Source organism: Lepeophtheirus salmonis, chromosome 3, assembly GCF_016086655.4.
Source record: "Lepeophtheirus salmonis chromosome 3, UVic_Lsal_1.4, whole genome shotgun sequence".
NCBI classification, from domain to species: domain Eukaryota; kingdom Metazoa; phylum Arthropoda; class Copepoda; order Siphonostomatoida; family Caligidae; genus Lepeophtheirus; species Lepeophtheirus salmonis.
In genome coordinates, this window is record NC_052133.2 from 16,145,369 (window position 1) to 16,162,258 (window position 16,890).

At 29.0% G+C, this 16,890-nt stretch overlaps 1 protein-coding gene across 2 annotated transcripts in view; it reads left to right on the forward strand.

Annotated features, from left to right (window-relative positions):
* Nucleotides 1-3,588: 3,588 nt before the first annotated feature.
* The window catches only part of LOC121114042 (TWiK family of potassium channels protein 7), a 37,008-nt gene continuing 23,706 nt past the window's right edge, over nt 3,589-16,890 (forward strand). Inside the window, exons 1-2 of one of the 2 annotated variants that reach the window (XM_040707876.2) lie at nt 3,589-3,724; nt 6,103-6,400. In XM_040707876.2, coding sequence (XP_040563810.1) covers nt 6,269-6,400 — 132 coding nt within the window. In that variant the 5' untranslated portion in view covers nt 3,589-3,724; nt 6,103-6,268. The remainder of the gene's footprint in view (nt 3,725-6,102; nt 6,401-16,890) is intronic. The other variant, XM_040707874.2, reaches the window with a different exon arrangement.

Consider the following 16,890-nt stretch of genomic DNA (forward strand, 5'->3'; position numbering starts at 1 on the left):
GGAATTTGTTACAAAACAAAACCAACCTGAGCTCTTTAACTCAAGTACAAGTCGACAAAATGAAAAGTGAAAGACGAATTTTCATTCATTCGCACACTCCTTTTCGCCGAAAAAATCCTGACGATATATTCCGGAAAATACCGGAGATATGAAACCCCGGATTTCGATGTTAAACCCCTGTATAATATTTGCACAAAACAGTACCAGGTAATTATGTATTTATTCATGTATATTTAAACTGTTCAAATATATTTTAATGATTTATAAAAATACATATTCAAATGCTCCTTTTTCCTGGATCGTTTAATGTACATATACATAAATACAATAATTATCCAGCTTCTTTAAATAGCAGTTTGCATTACATTGTAGTAGTAGAACTAAAAGGGTTATTTGATTAATGAAGGGACATTAATAAGCACATTGTATGCGGTAGAAACATTAGGTAGACATACTTAGGAATCCACTCCACACTATTTGTTTTAATGGTAGGAATTAGTTTGTACATTATATGTTAGAGGGCTGCATGCTGTGGCGACGGAAAAAGGGGGCCATTGCCCCACCCCATTACTTTTTTTTTTAAAGTAATAGTGTTGTTACCCAGGGGCGTCTGCAGGAGGAGGGGTGTAGCCCCCCCCCCAATTAAGGAGTTTTTACTTTTTACTAACAATTTTTTTTTTTTTTTTTTTTAAATTACTTTTTCCAAAAAAGGTGATTTCTCAAATATTTTTCCAAAAAAATTAATTTTCTGCGAATAACTTTAGACTTCTGAAAAAAATTCCAAAAAATTTAATTTTTAAAGTTTAATTTTTCAAATTTCTTTACAAAAATTTTATTTTTTGTGAATAACTGTGGACTTTGAACTTGTTTTCCAAAAGAATGTAACATTTTATTTATTTTTTTTTGAATTTTTTTTCCAAAAGAATGTAACATTTTATTTATTTTTTTTTTTTTCCAAAAGAATTTTTTTTTATTCCAAAAGAATGTAACATTTTATTTATTTTTTTTTGAATTTTTTTTCCAAAAGAATGTAACATTTTATTTTTTTTTTTTTTTATTTTTTCCTAAAAATTTAATTTTTTGAATTTTTTTCCAAAAAATATTAATTTTCTATATTTTAATCCAAAAAAAATTAATTTTGAATTTTTTTTTTTAAATTCCCACACACCTTATCTCTAAATATAACTTGCGGGCCCCCCTGTTACCTTTATTGAGTCACACACCTTTTATCTAAAAATAAACAGAAAAAAGGCCCAAAATCATCTAGTAGTTATCCAAATAAGTAAATCTTACCAAAAGCTATTTATTTCTTACCCCTTTCTCTCCAAATTTATATTTTTCTTCTAAATAGAAAAAGAATTATATATACTGATGTAGGTAGGATATTTTTTAAATTTTAAATAATAACTTCTTTAACTCAGATGATACACTATATTACAATCCTATATAGTATTTTCTTTGATAAGGTAATATAATATTGCTTAGTAATATTTTATTAAAAGCGCAGCTGTAGATGATTGCCAAAATTTCTCCATAGAAATAATAAAATGGCGAAATAAATATAACAACAGGGATTAACAAGAAATTGTATTCCATTCCTTTTGAAAACAGAGCAATTTAAGTTATTACTTGGTTTATTTAACAAAAAAATAAATATTGAAACAGCTATTAAGTGAGATGAGGGAATCGTCAGATGACAACAAAATACAGAGGTTATTTTTATTATAAATTGGTATAAAAAAATTTTTTACTACAAATAATTTTTTAAACTAATTAATTTCTTTGGTATTTGTCTTTTATGAAAAAAAAATTATTTGTTCCAACTACTTTACAAAATTAAAAAAAAAAAAAAATTGTTGCAAATTTTCTGCAGATACTTTTGATGACGTAATCATTACATATTTCCCCCCCCTCCTACACTTGTAAATTCATTCCGGCACCAATGGCTGCACGGTATGGTACAAAGTTCATTTTTATAAGCTTGTTTTATAATGTTTTTAGATATCCATTAGATCAGTGGCTCTCAAACATTTATGTATTGAGTAACACCTGAAAAAATTGCAGTATTTAACTTAGTTTAAAATATAACACTTTTTATAGAATGGAATGCAAAATTATTGATAACATCTTTTTATCAAACTTTTTTATTGAAAACATACAAAATATTTTTTTTTTATGGAAATTAAGTTTATTAGGAGATATTTGTGTTCCTGCTGAGGGTGCCATGAATTACTCAATAACTAATTTCCGGAATGAAAAACGGAAAAAATTCCATACTTATCAGGCGTACCATACCTGGACGGTCGTAACATACAGAATCACGGTTCCATCCTATGCTATCCAAGTCCCAATATCGATCCACAAATTATTACTGTATAACAATGACTTGTTCAGGAACTAGCAATCGTGACATACGATTCTATAAGCACAAGTGAAACAATATTATAGATTATTGATAATATATTAATTCTAAATTAACGAATTATCATCAAACAGGACATTTTCTAAACAGAATAAGACTCGTTTTTCTCTCTCCGTCCATCCACGTTTTTCATATTTATGTTCAAAATTCTTTGAAACCTTGGTAGTTAGTTCCAGAACTTGTTAATAACTCAGAAACTAATGAGATACCATTCCAAAAAAGGCTTACAGGAAGTATATCATTAATTAAGAATTGACACAGAAGGTGGAGAAAAAATAATATATTTGAAGGATATTTTAGTATCTTGGGGTGGGTGAATACTCCTGAAAAGTAACAAAGTTTAAATTCAATACCGTGATGGACAACAGTGACGGTGATAAGGTCTAAAAACAAATCTCAACTGTGGATGATGCTATATCGTCAATTTTGTAATGAACGGGCGGTCCTGTCTAGTAACTACGGAGTGGGGACTCGAGAAAATGAGTAGCATTACCAAATGACGAAAAACATAATTTTTATATAATGAAAAATAGAAAACTAAAAAAAAAAAAAATTGTACTACTTTAAACACAATATTTATTTATATTTTCATTTCAATACGTCCTCCTTCACAAGCAATAATAACCTCGATATGCCGATGAACGGATTGACAGCTCTTGACAATGAAAGTTGTGTTCATGGCGTACCATGGCAGCTCGAATCGAGTTCAAATTTAGATTAGGAGTGCAAAAACAAAACATTTGGTTGCATAATAAAGCCTTGTAATTAAAGATAAAGGAGATAAAATTGTTCGTAAATGCTACTGCAAGTTTTGGGTACACACTCTGTACATAGCTAAAAGGTGAGATTTTGATACTTTTTAGTCACAAACTTTTCCTTTCATTCATCAAATTGATTTTTCCCAATTTGTTTCAAGAGTCTTGATTTGATAATTATTAACAATTTAATTTTTGAAATAATACGTTAAGATTTGTACATTATTTTGTACCCGATAATATGTACAATGTGCATAACTGTATAAGATGCGCCTACTAAGGAAATATTTTTGAAGGAATACCACTAGAGTATGATCCCTGGAGCGCCTGCTTTTCCCCCTTTCTTTCACGGACTTTCTTAGAAAGAAAAAAACGTCTTGAAAGACCTGCCTTTTTTTTATTTAGAATATCAGAATGTTTTTGAAATCGTGATACAACGAATGTGTTCAAAAAGAGAATTTTTTTAATGGAAGGATGTGATACGAATCAATAGAACTTTTTAATAAGTGTTATTTCGTTTTATCACAAAAAGAAGGTAATTTATTTGGTAATAGGATTTTTCCTGACAACTTTTTAAATATTTTACGTCTTTCCAAGATTGTTTTGTGAGTAGGATTACTTAAATTTATAGATTCCTTTTTTTCCATTTAGTCCATTAAGGCTACTAAATTATTGGCAATAACATTATCATTTCCATTTATTATTTCTCTTGGATAAAATCATTTACCTTTTTACACAATAAGGAGCCCCTTATATAGGCTCAGGCAAGATAATAAAGATTTTAAAACATATATCTCTATGAGAAAATTACTTCCCGATTTATTTATATAATTTTATACATATTATTGTTCTGAAAGATACGAAAAACTCTCTTGCCTGCGAGGTGGCACACCGGTGAGTCACTGTCGCTTCAAACATTTAAGTAACTTCAAAAAACATTCTATAAATGGGAGAAATTTAAATTTTTCACCATTATTTTTTAAAACATATTGAGTTTACATTTGAGTGAAAATAATCAGTATATTTCAAAATTCTGTGAATAGTGTACTACATTCAATAATTTCAATATTTACGAGTACTTACATTGTGGAACCTTTAAACTCCTGCAACGCAGGAGATACGTACATAGTGACCCTCGCACGAAACGTGTTAAAATTATTATCACAAAAATGCCATTTGGGAATAGAATTGTAAAGGTATATTCCCAATCATAGACATTAACAGCAGCCCTTTGGATTACGAGTCATATTTGCTAAGTACTCATAATCATACACGGGCCCAAAAGTTTCCTTGATAAGTAGTATTAATCTATTACAATTTTTTGATATTAATTATTCACAAACTATATCAATGCGTCAAATAGAAAGAAGCTAAATGTTTCCAGGATCAAGGTCATAGCCAGCTTTTCACAACCATTGAAAAAAGAAAACATGGAAAAAAGATAAATGTATATACACCAAACTCAACCATTGAGTTTATCTGAAAAAAGGTTATTTTCAAGGAATTTTTAATGGACCAAGCTGGGGACTAATACTCCCAACTCAAACTCGATTCGCACCTAAGTATAATGAAACTGTGACTTTAGACACGAGCTAAACTCGAAGTTAAAACTTTTAGTTGACTTGTACTCAAGTTCCAAGACTTGATAATTAACTATGACCCGTAAAAGATTACTCCTGATGAGTGTAGAGTAGATGACTTGTGAACAGTTCAATCAACGGATGACGCCACATTGTTTTTGAATAATATTTAGTAAGACCTCGAACAGTTCTGTTGATATAACGAACTATTTAAATCCGGGCATTTCAAGAATGTCAAATCTAAAAACGAGGATATAGATGATAAATTTTATTACTAAAAGGCGTATAAATTTAAAAAAATACACTTTTCCCCTGATGAATATATGATACAGGCATAATATTTCAGATCAATTGTTCCCGACCTTTATGCAAATGTGACCGAATTTTCATATTGTTACCCCATTTTTATAATAAAACAACATTGAATAACTCGGAAATATCTTAGCAACCTCTGTATTAGTCTAATAATAGCTGTATTGTATGTCTATACATTACACTAGCCAACAAAATTTAAGCTCTTTTATTGCCCTTTGGTTGATATAGTGTGAATTAGGTCCTTTTAGTCCCAAGGGACATTCAAATAATCATTATATCATACTTTGTCTTCACTACTTTATACAAAAAGAGCACATTAAAAAAAAGTAAAAATTGAAAAACATTCAAATTTTGTTGCTTGAAAATATTTTGTATGCTTTTTAGGCTATCAAGACTTATTGATAGTATATAAATGTTGCTCTCTGTAGACCACAAAAAACATAAATTTTGGCTATAAACATTATTTCCAGTTCTTTCAAGGTAAAAACAATCAAAAACTCGTCATTCTAATCTAAGGGTAGCCATTCATAGATCAGTGTTATTGAACAAAGTGTTTCGTAATCCAAGGTGTTACTGTAGATATTTTTACGTATACAAATAGTGTTGTGTTGATCCTTATTTAAGAATGAAGCCTGCAATATACTTCCGTCTCTGTCATGTAAATTTATGTCCTGCATATCAGTCCTAAAATGATAAGGACGGTCCTTAATGACGTCTCTGAACAGTGAAGAGTGTCCAAAGGAATTAAAGGACCGGCCTAAGGACTGATAAGCCAAGTCCTAAGAACTGATTGGACTGGTTTTAAGCCTGAACTGGACCAAATTAATAAGAACTGATACAATACTATTTACAAATACTTATAATACGTGCACTGTACAAATGTTTGTATATTTTGAAACAACATGGTTTTATGAGAAAGTAAAATTGCTATGGGAAGAAAACTTATTAGTTCTAAAAAGAGGAAAGGGGAGTAAATCTCTAACTACCTATTTTTTCATTTCTGTATTCTTATTTCTTGATTTATTTCTAGACTGAAGAGGGAGAAAAACTTTGAAGAACACACCCAAAGTGGAATTTGTGATTAATTAATTTGTAGCAAATATTTGCATCTGCTAGGCGCAAAATGTGCCTCTAAGTGTTAACGCCATATACATCACATTCATTAAAGGAACAATAATTATTTTTTTCGAAAAACGATGAGACGAAAAAAACGATATCGCTGTGAATTTTTCGAACGTATCCAATCTCGATTTGGTGAAGTCAAAGCCGTTCTAACACATTTGAGCCTTTATGTAGGACTCATTGTATACACACTGCTTGGAGCCATGGTATGTGATGGTTAATGATTTTTATATGTAATAGAGGAACGGGTCAACTTTTTAGAGAATATAGAAAGAAAAAAAACACATTTTTTAAAGTTATACTTAAAATATTTTGTATCTAAAAAGCCATGGAATGATTAAAGTTTTATTAAATGAATTAATTGACAATAGTATCGCCAAACACTCAACAGTTGCTATTGTTTTTTTTCAGCTGTCTATTTTCTACTTTTTTTGCTCCCTGATAAGTGTTTTGAGCACTAATTGGTAGAAAAAAATTAGGATTATTTGATTAGATGTAAGTAATCTAATCGATTTATGTATATTTAACTCCTGAACTTTTCCTGCCTCTAAAACAATTAGTCAAATAGTCAAATTAACTATATTTAATTTCCAGACATTTTACAGAATCTTGCATTGGTTATTTATTTAAAATTATATAAGAAAATTAAAAGTTACATTAAAAATCAAACCAAATTGATTTTTTTTTTTTTTTGACGGTTAATCTTATAATATAATTTAGATTCTCTATTTTTAGCTATTAAATAATGAATTTGAAAAATATATTTGAAAAAAATATTAGCTTCTAAATAAGAATAGTTATTTTACTAGATTTCTATATGATTAGACTAATTTTGAAGAAACTGTCTTCAATATAATAAATAAATCTTTCGAATAATGAAATGTTTTTTATCAATTTTGATTAAATTAATTTTCAAATATTTAGTCATTTCATTTCGAAATATAGCTCCTAATTGAAATTATACTCTAAAAAAGTGACTTAAAAAAAGGTGTTGAGTAGGCCAACCCTACTCAAATTGCAAATTTTAAAGATCAATTTTGTATTCCATGGCTTAAATAACGATATTTAATGTAGGTTTTAGCCGCCGGGCGTTCCATGAATTAATATTGTGGCATAGTATTATTAAGGTAATAGAAAATGAACAAAATAATGTCAAAGATGTGGAGAACTGGCTTACTAACAGCTATTTTGCAACTATTTATATTTGTGAGAAGGAAAGGTTGAGAGATACAATCAAATGTGTATATTTTGATTAGGAGTCCAATCTTTTTTATCAGAGTTTTTGCTCTTTTTTCTATACCAAACAAGAACCCTCTTTTCTGTAAACAAATGTCTCATGAAATGCAGAAACTATTTTTAAAGCAATGATATTTGCCTTGTTACGGAAACTATGTCCAACTGTGCATATATTCATAAAGTATTTCACCTCCTTTTGCTGAATATTAGCAGAAGTAAATTTTTGAAGGATATGACTTTTCTGAATGTTTTTATAGAAATTGCTTGCAAATAAATCTGCTAAATATATCTGATTAGATGGAGAAGTTAGGCACGTCTATTACATATTTAAAGGAATTCAGTATTAAAGTAGTTTAGTATTTGAAGAATAAATCTAATTGGCCTTAACTTCTTTAATGGCCTTAATTTATTCATCTCTCTTTGAGGTTTGATAGGAAATTGTGCGAATAATAATATATTATCCGTTTTTTCATAACCCATAGTATCTATTTTACACCCCGGGGCATTGCAACCATCAAACATTATCCACGCGGGGGGTAGGATGGAAGGGCGGTAGCCCCTCCCCAATTAAGGATTGTTTTCTATTTACTTTAAAATTTAATATTTAAAGAGTGATGTTTGAATTTTTTTGTCAAAAGTTTAATTTTTTGTAAGCAGTTGTGGTTTTTTGAAAAAAAATTCTGAACAGCTGAGGATTTTTGATTTTTTTTTTCTAAAATAATAATTTTTTGAGAATAGCTATAGATTTTTGACATTTTTTTCGAAAAGAAATAATATTAGAAATTTTATTTTTGAAAATTTTTCTAAAAAAAAAAAATTTTTTTTTTTTTTTTAAAACAAAATATTAACTTATCCATTCAAAAATACATCCAAATCAGTAAGTAATAGAAAAGAAGAATGGAATTTTATTATTACTAATGAATTGCATGCAGAAAAATATTTTCTCTTGTTCCTAATCGTCTCTTGTGTAATCCATGGTGGTGTAATAATGTAATATATTTAAAATTATTTAAATGTAGAAAAACTCACATTGATGATACTTCTTAATTTTTGGGCGGGTTGCATGTGGCCCATAGTTTGTCCCACCTTGATAATAAAATAACACAAAGACAAACAAGCTGAACATTTGTAATAATATTCATTTTTGAACACGCAAACTTTCGATTTGGATTATATTTTTCGCTCCATATTTAGGTACAGTTAGAGAGGAGGTTTTTATGCTAGGGTTATGGTAGGTTTTATGGAAGGAAGTTAGAAGATAACATGGCATTGAGGACTGAAGGCCTCCTTCAAACTTTTCCACTGCCCTTTACTTCCAAGAATGTTTAAATAGCCAATAAAATGTTTAAAAATGATGGAACTTGTAGTAAATAAAAATTTATTCAAGTTTCACTAAAATATAAATGGCTTGGTTTTTCGAATTATTTTGAAAAAAAGTAAATGATATTTTTTTTCCGAAAGTATTTCAAAAATACATTACAATTCACAAAAATTTGAAAAAATAAATTTTTGGGGGAAAAAATCAAATATTAAATTAAATAATAAATTTCTTTAGAAAAAAGTTTCTAAGATTCAATAGGTATTGACAAAAAATATTTAATTATAAAAATAGTTTTAATAAATCACAGTTGTTCATAGAAAATTAAATTTTTTGTAAAAAAAATTCAAATATTCAACTTTTTAGAAAAATATGTCAAAAATATAACTTTTTGAAAAAAAAATTCTAAAATTAAACTTTTGGGAATGAGAAGATTTACATTTTTGGAAATTTGGATTCTGGGAGAGGGGCTCCTGCCACTCAAGACCAACCCCCTATGGACGCCCTGAAAATTGCGCTTGATCCCAATGATATATCACAATCTAATAAGTGAAGAAAACTTGTACGGATATACTATGACTAACATGATGCCTAAAGAAATAAATTATTAAGACGTAAAGGAACTTAAATGGCTCATACATCCTGCTTCTATTCTTTCAATTTTTCCAAACTGCAATTACTGCCAAGGTTACCTTATATTGAAGATATATACAGGGTGACGCTTTGAAATTTTCCGTTTTGGGGTTTCAATTTTATTAAGTCATTTATGTATAATGATAAAATGTCATTTTTTAAAAACTATAACTGAAGAATTAGGCTTTTTAAAAAGGTGTATTTTTCAGGGGTGTCCATGGGCTGTAGCCACCCCAAAATATAGAAAAAATTTCATTTTACTAGAAAATTTGAAATTTAATTTTTGAAATTTTCCCCAAAAATTTGATTTTCTGTAAACAGCTGTGAATTTTTAAAACTTTTTTCTAAAAAAAAAATATTTTTTGTGAATAGCTATGGATTTTTGAAATTTTTTTCAAAAGAAATTTAGGATTTGAATTTTTCTTATAATATTACAAAACTACTGTATATTAGAATAATAAAGTTAATGTAATAGTCAATAGTAGAAATCCGGTTAATATGCCGTTAAAAAGCCTGGATTCTTAACTATTTAGTTTGTCACTATGGCACGGTTATCTAAAGAAGACGTTCAATTCAATGAACAAGAACACAGATCCACCGTGATCCTGATTTTGTTTACCAAATCTAAGAAAGGCAAAATATCAAAAAAGGATGGCAGAAGTCACAAATATAAGAATGTACCTTTGCAAACCGTACCAAAGCTGAAAAAGTCATTGTAAGGTACAAAATATCTTGAAAGAGTGATCAATAGCTGGGTAATAAAAGGTTGGGATGAAGAAATGCCCGTCTGGTAGTCCAAATCTTCATCCTATGAACTGTTTAAAGTAAGTCTATCATACTAGAGGTTGGATGCAGTCCTTATATTGTAATTCAAAGTCTAGTTGCAAGTCTTAAAGATATGTACTGTAGGCCAAGTCTGGTAGCAAGAATCGATTACGTGGGTGAAGGAAATCATTAATTTCCTTATTTTTTTGGAAATACAAATCTTTAAAATAACGACACCATAGGCTATCTTTATTTTTTATAAAACAATTTTACTACATTTTATGTGAGAAGGTTTTTTTTAAACTAATTTTGTGGTGGACCCTACTTATGTTCTCATAGTCTCTTATAAACATACATATTTATAACTCAAACATGCAAGTATGTGGAATAACTATTACAAGCTATTTATAGGTATCATCGTGTATTAGAGCAAAAAAAAAAAAAATTCAGAGTGAATATCTCCCATTTACAAAATTCGTTCAATGCCACACATTATATAAGGGATTCATTAATATTAGTTAGGGGTGAAAGCTCAAAGATACCGTCTATTTCACTTGGGATTTTAATGGGTTTTTTTTTTTGTATAGAGTACAAAACAAACTCTGAATAGTATAAAAAAGCGAACCATCTTTCCATAATTAGGTATTTATTATAAATAGTAAAGAAGGAGGTTAATGTATTCACATCGTCAAATTAATATCTTAATTAAATTTGTAAAACTTTTAATCCAATAAGCAAGTGGTGTAATGACGTCATATCAAAGAAGACTCCATTGTTAAATGATGATTGGTTTAATTTTGAAACATAAGCAACCTAATAAGATATGTACTCCTTAGTTGTATATTTATGTGATAAAAGTTGATTGGTTGAACTGGAGTGAGTTAAGTTTTGAACCATTTTCTATTATTGTTGAAGAATAGTACCACAGCTAGGAGGAAATTAATTTATTAACAACTGATTTGAAACTGTTTCTCCTATTCTTTTTAGGAGGACAGAATAAAAGTAATTATAGTTCTTATATTTTCTTTATTATTAGAGTAACATTTGTCTTTAAGCTGTAAATAAAATCAAAAATAAGTCCCCAAGAAATCTTCAGTCTTACTCTCCGTTTTTCTTGAGCACACTCAAAAGTACTACTCAATAAATATATCAAGGATGAAAGCATAATAAAAAGAGTTTGATAAAAAAAATATGATGGGATGACTGATGAGTACTTTAGTCCCTAGAGAGCTCACTTACAAAGACTAATATACAAATATGCAAGAGAGATAGATCCTAGCGTTACAGCAATAGAAAAGCTCTATTGATAATTTGTTTAAGTCTAAAAGATAATAAAATTGAGGAATACTCATAGGTAATTTTAAATTAGTATTTATGTCATTTGAGACAGAAAAAACACACAGTAAAAAAGTCATGACAATCACTAATTTACCATGATTGATGATATACATATTATTTAAGCCTTTGAAAAAAACTTTTCTAAAATTATTCTTTTTTAAATTTTGTTAAATATTTTACATGACAACTTTAATTATTTAACAGATGTTATAGCTTTTTAAAAAGATGTATTATTAAAATGATGTACGCTTTGCGTAAAATGAATAAGTAGGTCATTAAAAAAGACTCAAACACTTAACTACATATATCTCAAGGATCAATCTAGACAATATTTTATTTATTAGCACTTTGGTATATGTATACAGCATCATGATTAGAGATCCACCGATAAACGGCAGCTAATCGGTTATGGGCCTTATGAGACACTTTGCGTATAAGTCGGTAAAGGTTGTTAATTATTTTCTTGGTCCGGAGTTCGGACGGTTTATTATCCTCAAGCTTAATACATAAAAGTAACAGGAATATAATAACATTCTATAATATAAAAATTAAATAACCAATATGCAGATATTTAAAATAATATAAATTTAAAAATGCCGAAATAAAGTATTTACAGATCTAAAATAATTTTATAATTTAAAATAGACCATTCATAGCTAATAAAACTTCCATCCAGAGCTTTTGATTTCTTTTCAAGTGATAATAGTCAATAAATTATAAACACAAATTTCCGCTCTCATTAAGTCCGACGACAAGTAGATATTCCCATCATCAAAAATTCCGAACTATTATCTAATTCTTACTTTTCCCTTTCGTGAATAAGGACACTTCATGAATAAATGAATAATATCCTCTTCTTTGCCTCATACAGTCTAAAACTACTGGTGCAGTTCTTTTTCACGTAGTTATTTCTAAGCAGCAAATTTGTAATGAACTTATAACTTATCCACCATATGTTATGGCAAATCAGATATCTTTGAATGCTTTTTAAAATCACATCATGTGAGGTATTTGTGTTTCTTGATCCTTTCCTCCAAAATACTCTTTAGTGAATCGAAAAATACATTAAAAGGTCCTTCTGGACAAACCAACAACGTGTTGTTTTTTAATTGCGTATACATTTATCAAAATGAGACCATCATTTTGTAACTCCTCCGATTTTATATGCCCCGCCACACTCCATCCTCTTTGGGTCAGTTTCCTCTTACCGTACTCTCCAAAGATACTTACTTAATACTTTTAGGTTTCGACCTAGAGGTTCTGCTCCTTTCATACCCAACAAAATGTTCTCAAGTAGCAAGAACCATGAAGGTAATTCATTTTGGGTGGTTTAGGTACTACTGGTTTCGTACCCAGAACACAAATAACCCAATGTTTGTTTTCCAAATAACTACATATCTCTTCTTATACATTTTCCTCTGTAGTAACGAAGCTATTGGAGTCCTTAGCTTTTGATAAAAATTAGTTAATTGTTTGAATTATTTGGTATCAGTCCAGCCATTGCCCCCCTCCCTTTTGAGATTTTGTATAGTTATTCCACAAAAAACTATTTGGTATTTACAAAAAGAAAATTATGTCAAATTGTCAATAAAACCTAAGGGCTTAGCCCAACTCAAAAACAATCTTACATTCGTCCCATATGATATCATTATTATATAATTTCCCTCCCTATATTTGAAAATACATTTGAGTGTCGGTGTTTGGGATTATCATAGAAGAAGAAATGGTTTCTCTTTCCCCTGCTTCAATAGTAATTTCTTACCTAAAGTTTTCAAAATGGGAACAATTCTTTACTATAAGACTCCATTCATAAGCACTCGATGTAACAATATTGGCATCAATGGGGGTTGTAAGTGGCGGAGTAACTTTTGTGTATACCCTCGTTTATTTCCTTCCCCCTCTTCGTCACATCTGCTTATCTAAGGATAAGCTATTACAGCGAAGCTGCTCTTTTCTAAAACATTATTCCATTTGCCAGGGTTACCATGTTGATGTTTAGCCTCTTATTTTAGCAATCCCAAAATGCTCCTAATTAGCATCGCCGGTTATAAGCATTACTGCCATTTACTGGGGTTATTTTAATTGTATTTTGTTTATATTAGAAAATTAATAAAAAATTAACCAATTAATTGCTAATCGGTGAAATTACATATCAAAGTATCCCTAATAATGATTGCATTAGTCTCCGTAGTTATAGTTTGTAATTATATAATGCATTAAAATACTACGGAAAAAAATATTATCTAAGAACAAAAAAAAAAACACTTTAAAAAAAGAGCCACCTTCGAAAATCCTTTGTGCGTCTTTGACGTGATATATGATTATATACATCGCCTGGCTATATATTTACAAAGATGAATAATGTTTATAAAAAGAATTGTATCTTTTAGATCATACACACATATATTTCTTCCGTTTTTAAATAATAAATATATATATTTATACCCACGAAAAGATTTATACACACCTTTTAAGAATAAGAAAAAGTTGGACTTTATGCGATTGTGTATATGTCTTTCTCATATTTACGTATCATCTTTTTCTTCAATCTTAGAAACGTGTGGAGTATATTTGATATCTGCTTATATTTATTCTGACACATTTAAAAATATCTCTAGATTTAATGTATAATTGTATATCATCAGGAAATCATTTCATGCTCATTTCGTTAAATGCTTTAGTTTATTACATTTAAAAATTTATTTAATATATATCATTATATTATACAATTGAATAATGTAGCGGAATATTTTATAAGTATTCACAATCTTTCAAACCTCTCATATATAGATATTTACCTATAACCATGGGTTAAAATTAACCACTAATATTAAACAGTGCTAGTCAAAAAAAAAAAATATATTTAGCATAGAATATCATAAATATTGTATCATTTTTAAACTAGTATGGAGGTACTTTAAATTTAAAGTATGGTAAATTTTAGGAATACAGATATATAGGAATATATTTTATTTAAAAATCACACATAATATTTGTTTTCAATAGGTCTATTTTTGGTGAAGCAAAGGGCAAAGTATAACTATGTCTTATTACCCTATGGAACCCTCCTTATTGTCTGTATCGTTGTTCGTGGATTTGTGGAATATGATTTCATTGCCTCTTTCCCCAATACTTCACCAAAAATAGACCTAAAGACTCAACGACAAACGATACCTACAATGTAAAAGGTTACATAGGGCAATGAGGCATAGTACCACTTTGTCCACTGCTCCGCCAAAAATAGAGCTAATGTCTATTCCACGTGTGAGACGTTGACAAAAGGTAATAATTATGATTTGAATCCATAATTGCCTGTGTGTATGTGGTATTTAAGATTCCGTATAATGTAGCCAAATGGACTGTATATGCACTACCTTAACTAGTGTTTTACTAACTACGGGTTAGTGTGGCTGTTGAACCCTAATTTATCCAATGATTACAAATTGAGAGTATTTTGGGTATGTTAAAAAAAATCTGCATAGTAATATTGACAATGTGCGAACTAAAAAAAAGCACCCGATTTTCATCACAACCAATGATGCATACACATGTCCTACCGATATTTAAAAAATAACATAATCCCAAAATGATCATGACAATTCGTACAATTTGAATCATGTTTTGGAGGAGAGAAGTTTTGCTGTCATGACGTTTTATTAGATCAGCAGCAAGAAGATGTGTGAAGAAGGAAATTAACACTAATCCAACAGCGTATATACACAGGATGTCAATTATCAATTCTACTCTAAGTCCAGCAAGGATTTACATATATATTTCCCGAGCAAACCTTCATGTTGTTACTCTCCGTCTTTCATGAGTTCACGCACTAGGGATTATTTTATATTTATATGTTCCCTTCGCAAGAATTAAATAATAATGATAACAGGTTTATAATTTAAAAAATACATGTTTCTATTGTCAATTCGAAAAATTCGATCCCGTTTTCTATGACAGATTTTATAAATCTCTAGCCTATATTTTTATAACATCTATATATATGGTGTATGACGATTAGGGGTGTGAAAATTGTCGCAATCTTCGTGGGCATAAATTTTTAAAATAAGTATATGTTGGTACATGCAAGATATTACTACCCTTATTGTTTAGTGTTACCTATATTGAAAATTCAAACGTATTAGCGAGAAAGGAGCATTATAGTTGTTTTAAAGTGATCTGTTTCAGTAGAATTGTCGTCTTCCAAAATTGTTAACATATATTTTTGAGACATTATTGATTTCAAGAAAAGAAAGAAAAAGAACAGTTGGTACCCTTACTTTGATATGTTTTCAATCAATCAACGTTTAGAAAACGAATTAGGAACGAGAGAAGGGAAAAATCAAAAAAATCTTGATGATTTAGCAAGGGATCCCATGAAAAAATTATACTTTATTGTTTCATTTTTCTATCCAAACTTTTGGACGATCCAGTAATAAATATAATATTATGCAAATAACTTACTAGATTAACACATATCCATCCAGACTCTTGTTTGAGAAATCTGATTCTAGTTTGTTTTTGTGTTGACGTGTCTCATGTAGGAGTATATTGTTGTACTAAATTATACTCCACTAATGTATATCTATGATGCGTTTGTCATATATGTACAAATATATTTATTCCATTTCAATTCCATAGTCTGAAAAAGTATACGTCTAGATAGAGTAAGGGAGAGTGTTCTTTCACCATGTCATAAATTACTTGATAGTCCCATTTTGCTAACAGCATTGCAATGGAAATGTCAAGAAAATCTATTAAATCTTCTGTACATGAAGGTATAGAAAACTTGTTAGATACACAAAAATAATTTTAATCAAGAAGGATTAAAAGATCTTTAACGAATAACAAACTATATTTTTACTCAATAACAATTTCATTAATTTTGTATTTCTTTTATTAACTATTTATATAGTTACGTCTAGAGCTGGAATATTTCTCTATTTAAGCAGGTCTTATTTGGAAGTGAAAGAAAACTTACATTACATTTTTTTTTTTTTGAAAAGACATTTCACTTTCTTCCGATTTTTAAATATTTTAAATTTTTCATAGTAACCTCTGTCCTTTCCACGAATTGTTAGAAATATTACTTTTGTAGATCACTTTTTCCAATCATATCCTATTTTTTCCAACTGTAAAAATTAATAAATTTTATCAGTGGGCAAACTTATCTCATCGGCAATGGCTAAAATATTTATATTACTCAATGTATGTAAAATATGTACAACCAAACATTTTATATACCAAGTGCAGCAACAAAACTTCCATTTTATCAAAGGTGATAAAACAAGTTTTATAAAAGGGAAAAGTTTTAATTTTGTTTTATAATGATAGTAAACATTTAAAATTTTGTTTTAAACAGTTTTGAATATTATATCAAATAGTTGACGTTCTCCAATGTTCATACACTGA